Source organism: Cicer arietinum, chromosome 4 (genome assembly GCF_000331145.2).
Source record: "Cicer arietinum cultivar CDC Frontier isolate Library 1 chromosome 4, Cicar.CDCFrontier_v2.0, whole genome shotgun sequence".
Lineage (NCBI taxonomy): Eukaryota > Viridiplantae > Streptophyta > Magnoliopsida > Fabales > Fabaceae > Cicer > Cicer arietinum.
The window spans coordinates 51,537,648-51,544,257 of NC_021163.2; the positions used below are offsets into that span (position 1 = coordinate 51,537,648).

Consider the following 6,610-nt stretch of genomic DNA (forward strand, 5'->3'; position numbering starts at 1 on the left):
AGTTCCTTGCCCCCATTCCACACTCTTGCAGGCTGCAGCCACATCTTTCTCATGGTTGGCTCAAAATCTAAAATTGACAATGATAATATCAGACTCAGTGATCCAATCACAACACAAAATTGTGTTTCCGCAAGAGCTTGATTGCGACTAAGAGGATTCAGAGAGAGATGATTTTCTTGAGCTAGATCCAAGGAGAGGAGCAAAAAGAGAGGGTCTGCCAACAAAAACAGTGGGCCACGATTTGGTGGCTTTAGGAATAATTTGATCCTTCTGAATTTTGTGGCCAACTTTTGAGTCAAAATTGGAATGACCACTTATGGATGTAGATTAGTTTGAAGGGAAAAACACGTGCCCATTAATACAAACATTGAAAGTTTCATGAACTGTTAACTGACGTCCTATTCAATATAAGTTAATATTCAAAATTTTCATTTAGTATTTTGAATTGGTTTGGTAATCTTTAACATAACTTGTGCTTAAGAATAGAGTTTATCCATGTCAATAAATTTTTCTAGCATATAAAAGAGTTTTTTTTCTTCATAAAGAATTATTTTGATCCATTCCCTTATGCAGTCTAACATAAAACTTCTAGCGTACAACTCACATGATCAAATCTATGTTCTAAAGATAAAATCAATGCAAAATAATTCGCTAAGTTCTATTACAACATGAAGCCAAGATACATCCAATGTATAAAGCTAGATTTACACTGATATATTAATATTTTTACATGCATACATATATTGTGATGAAATCATCAAAGGCAGGGATATTAGCATTAACATTTCATGGAAATTGGAAATCTCCCCCAGTACCTTGTCCATCAGAAGCTTTGGGTGGACTAATGGCAACCCAAAGCAAAGAAAGTGTAATTGCAATGAGACCAGACCACACAAATACAATGGTGGGAGTCTTTCCTCTCCTTCCCATCAACCCTTTAGCAAATGGATACAAATGAGCAAGTACCCAAAAACTAAAGAATGCTCCTCCAATGAACTTACTCCATTGTGGGTTTGCACTATAAACTGTTCTAGAAAATGCAACTGCAATAGCAATCACATTTATCATAGCAATAACAATTGGTGGAATCATAAGTGAGCTCCATTTAACTATATACAAATCTGCAAAAATGTCATCATCGTCCTCTCCTCCCGATTTTGACGTCAAAGTAAAAGAAATTTCAATTCCAGCAATCACTTTTAAAAGTCCTTGCACCACAGCAGCAAGGTGAGCACTAGTGCCAGAAATGAGCCAAAATTGTTCGTTCCTCCACCATTGCTCCAACTCTATGCCAGACCACTTAACCTCAAGAACGGCCAAGAGCACCAGACACAATGTCATGGTGAGCAAATAGAGCAAGAAAGCGATACTAAGAGTTTGAACAATAAAAAAACCAGAGAGCAATGAAAGTGCAGGAAGGAAGCAATAGACAATGAGGAACATGGAAGTGAAAGGGTAGATTCCAACATTGAGGTAAGCGAGACGTTGAAGAAGTTTAAGGCGCTTACTAGCGAGAAAAGCATTGTTCTTAGAAAAGAAGATCTCAACAGAACCAGTGGCCCATCTCAGAACCTGATGAAGTCGATCAGTGAGGTTAATTGGCGCTGATCCACGAAATGCATCTCTCTTTGTTATGCAATACACAGAACGCCATCCACGATTGTGCATGCGGTAACCTGTAACCACATCCTCTGTCACTGACCCATAAATCCATCCTACTCTGTCTCCCCATTCTGTCTTATCTTCATACCTATATGTAATATCATATATCTTTTTTAATTTAATTTTTTCATATTACCTACTGATATATGTGTGTGTTAGGAAAGGTATACATACCAACAAGAAATTACAGAGACGGATTCAGCAACAGTACTAGCATCAAGTGGTTCACGAGGGGCCCTTAGTTCACCCGGTGGGCGTCCATACTTGATGGCAGGATGATCGGCAATAGGTCGACCTTGGAACTCAGCAACCGGTATGCTTTCAGACAACATGGTTGAATTACCAAATCGTTTAGGCAACAAGTTTACGTCTAGATCTTCATCAAATTCACTAGCATTTAAGGCTGGTGTAGTTTCAGCGGCTTCTTCAATATTATCCTTTTTAGATTTTTTCGCATCCCAATCACCCGAGGGAGGATCAAAGCCGTACAATGCAAACCTCCTAAACATGCATCCAGTTCCCACATAAACAGGACCTTGAAGACCATCAAGGGCTCTCATGTTTCCGTCAAAGAATACAGTGTTGTGATTGGCATAACGATCTGAGGGATCAATACCTTCAAATCTTTGGGGGAATTGAATATAGCATATGTCTTCACCGCCTCTATCCATCATGAAGCACATTCCTTCACGTACTGCCTTACAATTATATATATAATGATCACAGTCCAGATTGAGAATGAATGGCCCATTTGACAAGATTGCTGATGCTCGAACTAATGCATTCATCGCACCAGCTTTCTTGTTGTGTTCATAACCTGGCCTTTTCTCTCTAGATACATATACAAACATCGGTAGACGTGTGTCCACCTCACTAAAATCTATTATCTTGTCGTCTGCACTTCCCATTAATGGATCGGGACTAGGCGGCTTCAACATCACCTATTCATAGGCATGTATACAATTAAGTTATATGTCAAATGTTATTGTGTAAGTTTTTGACAAAATTTGAATGGATATATAATATATAAGCAAATACCTGAAGTATTCCAGCATGGTCACCTTTTGAGTGTTCTCTAGAAGGAGAAGCCCAAGTACCAGGCCAATGAGTACCATCCGCCATCCAGGTAGCCTTTAATACTTTAATAGGCTCTGAAGGATCCGCCCCACTCTCCTTAAAATGCTTCATCATCTTCATTTCCTCTCTTGCGTTAAATGCATCAGATCTTCTCCTAATGGAATCTGGAAGGCCATTTATACGCACTTTAAACTCATCGTACTCCCTCTTCACCCTTCTTCTATCCTTCACAAAATCTAGTTTGCTCTTATTCTTGGTGGGGTCAACTTTTAAGGAAAAGTAAGTATCAGGATTCCTTGGTTCAATGTTATGTTTTCGACAAAAGGGAACCCATAAATCAGCAAAACTAGCAGCCTCAGCCATGGCTTCGAAAGTCAATAGAGCACCTCCATCATCCGAAATATAACAAGCGAGCTTCTCCACAGGATAATCAACTGCTAATATGGAAAGAATAGTATTAGCAGTTACAAGTGGTGGCTCTTTATCTGGATCAGCAGTGGATACAAAGAGGTCTACACCAGGCAAATCAGATCGCCCTGTTGGATTGGATGGAGATGGACTGTCAAATTTCTCATGAAGAACATCAAGGTCAGTGGAACGATTGACAGGAGAAACCTTTGGGATTTGGTCGAGTATCCATGAGAAGCCAAACCATATCTCACAAGTAACTGACATTAGCCACAACCATACTGCATCTTCATTTGGATGTACCACTCTCCAATGTAAAAAGAACCCCATCACTACTAAACGAATAGCTATAAGCAACCTACAAATTGATTAAATTTATGCACAATTAGTTATAATTATAACTAGCCAATGTGAGTGTTTGCATATATGAAACCATGGAATAATATCTAGCTGAATTGAAACTATGGAAAAATCATAATAAATATATAAATCTAACCTGTATGGGCTTATAATGGCAGAAGGAATTGGTGTTTTTCGACTTAGAGGCTTCCAAGGCTTCTCAGCGTCATCAAACGCTCCTTGAAAGCCATCATCACCATCATCATCATCTGGCGGCCAATAAGCATTGCCAACTCCGTAAGTTCCTTTGGTCTCAAACAACCATTTATTGTGATCAAATTCTCCATTTTGATTTCTCTTCATAACTGACATATTGTTTGGATTTTGTTTAGAACCATCTGGTGCTGGTAATGGCAATGTTGTGTGCGAATATTCATCTGTATCATCTTCGTATTCTGCAACTTTATAATGCTCCTTACAACCAGGGCACGTACCAGTCTCTTTTTGTGCATCTAAAAAGCAATCTCTACATATCTTGAACCTAATAGTTGTCATTATTTATAAATAAAAATCTAGTTAACTTGACTGTTGGTCATGTTGATAATAATAATTGTTGATAATAATAAATTCATACGCACACAAACATATGCAAAGCTCTTACATTATATACATACCTACACTCGCATGGAGTGACATCATTTCCTCTTGCATCCTTCATAACTTTTCCATCACAAATTGAACATGAAGAACCTTTAGCACCTGCCATTTGAGGATGAGTAACTTCAGAGTCAATAACCTTGTCCATTAAATGGGCTCTAGTAACACTATTGAATCCCCCTGTAAATAAAGAATTGGAAACATATTGCTCTTCGGCTTTCATTGCAACAGAAGTATCCATGGGTTGGTTATCAGGGGTGGAGGGAATGTGAACAGTGTAATTCATATAGTCTGCTGACACATCTGAAGACATTTCAATGTCATCTCTTGATAAACTAACATATCTCCCACTCGATGTTCGCCTGGCAAATTTTATACTTGGCCCTCCGCTTGAGTTACGGCCTCCTTGTTGAGAACTGCTTGATCCTCCAGAATTACGTAAAGATTTCTTTGAAGGTTGGCTTGTCAATGAAGCCATTACTTTCAATTGCTATTGCCAAAGTTACACTTGTATAGTTTCATTTATTTTCTAAGATCTAGGAAAATTTATTTGCATGCATGCATCATACTCCTTGCATGTGACCTATTAGACATTTTTATTTTTTATCCTTATTCATGAAGAAGATTTTCCAAACAAATTTTCATTAACGAGAAATAGAATGTATATGTATTCTTCAAATTACCACCGTCAACTCAATTAGACCCTATCCAAACCCAAATCGAAAACCCAACATTCTCTCTCAATGCTACAAGGAAAGTCTTAAATTATTCATGGTAGGATAACAAACGCAATTAGATTAAACAACATCGATTGACAATGAAAGAGATTTTGTAAGAAAACAGAATATTGGTGATGAAGAATATTGGTTTATGGTGAGAGACCAAGTCCTTCCTATAATGCTACTTTCATGGTCCTCATTTCCTGATTTTTAGGAGTGTTACATATATATGCAACCATATATGAAAAATAATTTTTTAATGGATAGATTTATTCTTCAATTTAATTTTTTTTTAATTTATTTCATGATTTATTTTGTTCAATTAAATAAAATTTCCGCATATTTTAAATATTTTTAATATTTTATTAGGAATTTTTCTTATACATATTACTTTTAATGGTCAAATAATTTGTGACTTGCCATAGTTATTTTTTCAAGAGAAATGATATAGGAATACAATTGGTCTCACTTGTTTTACTTTTTCTATATACTTATACATCATTGTATTGCATTTATGTCCAAATTTGTATTCCTATATCATTCTTTTTTTTTTTTTTTAAATAAAAGCAACTAGAGTCATATTCCATTGAAATAATTTTATTTATATATATATGGGGGCATATATAATTTATATGAGAGTGAGATGAACAGTTTATAACCAAATATTTAGATGTAATGAACTAATATAATAATCAAAATAATAGTGAGGCAATAAAAGAATCTACTTTAACTTAATATATTAAAGTAACCTACACACGATAAATTAATTCGTAGAGATTGTGTTCAGTTTGATTCAACTTTGTATACAATTCATCATGAAAAACACGTAAAACACCCTTTTTATATTATCTTATTTTCCCCGTATTAGGATATAGTAGAGTTAGCTTTACCAAGTCGATGTGTTAGTTTAAAATTCTATTATCTATCGGTTAGGCTGTTGAGCACCATGGTAGTTAGTTTGTTATCAAAATTCGTTTGTATATAAGATAGCTCTATCTTTGTAAATCCTCAAGTGAGAAAAACTATTATTTCAAATGTATCACACAGCGTGTGAATATTCATAATAATGAAACAGGGTTTCTAATATGCATATTATTCAACACCTCATCTATTTCGTTACACAACTCCAGCAGACACTCCCTGCCCTTCCACCCTTTCTTTTTAGGTGATATACAGATGTACGAGGGAATTAATTTAAAGGTAAATTATTATTTTAGTTTATGAAATTTTAGGAAATTGTCAATTTGATCATTAATTCAATCAAAACTTCAAATTAGTTATTGGATTATTAAAAAATCGATCAATTTGATTCTAAAGTTATAATGACCAAAAACTATGTTGACTATGTGTATCTTTCAAAAGTTATTTTGATAATTCGAGCATTAATTTTAATTTTTGATTAAGTCAGACCCAATTATTAGAAAATTAGAACAAAATTAATTGGTTTGGAATTTGGATTAAATCTTTCGGTTCATCCGGCCATGTTTTATCTATTTTAAAATCATTTTATACACCAACTATATAAGAAAAATATATTTTTTGAATAAAATTGAAAATTTAATAATTATTGATAAAAAGTTAATGTAAAACATGAACAAAATATAAAGGCCGAGTTGCGGACTAGATCAATTTCTTTAAATTTTTTGTGGCTTTATCTGAATTATAGAATAGTTTTTGAATTGTAGAATAGTTTTCAGTCTCGTCATTTCCATTATAAAAATAGTCATCAAAACACTAAAGATCCGTTT

The 6,610-nt window shown here is 34.9% G+C and overlaps 1 protein-coding gene across 1 annotated transcript; it reads right to left on the reverse strand.

The window, feature by feature from the left end:
* Positions 1-598: 598 nt before the first annotated feature.
* On the reverse strand, positions 599-4,921 carry LOC101514030 (cellulose synthase-like protein D4). The gene is made up of 5 exons (XM_004498034.3): positions 4,161-4,921; positions 3,644-4,027; positions 2,701-3,505; positions 1,837-2,603; positions 599-1,750 (listed from the first exon to the last, which is right to left on the reverse strand). The coding sequence occupies exons 1-5, from the start codon at positions 4,619-4,621 to the stop codon at positions 787-789; spliced, it is 3,381 nt and encodes a 1,126-aa protein (XP_004498091.1). The 5' UTR covers positions 4,622-4,921; the 3' UTR covers positions 599-786.
* Positions 4,922-6,610: the final 1,689 nt, after the last annotated feature.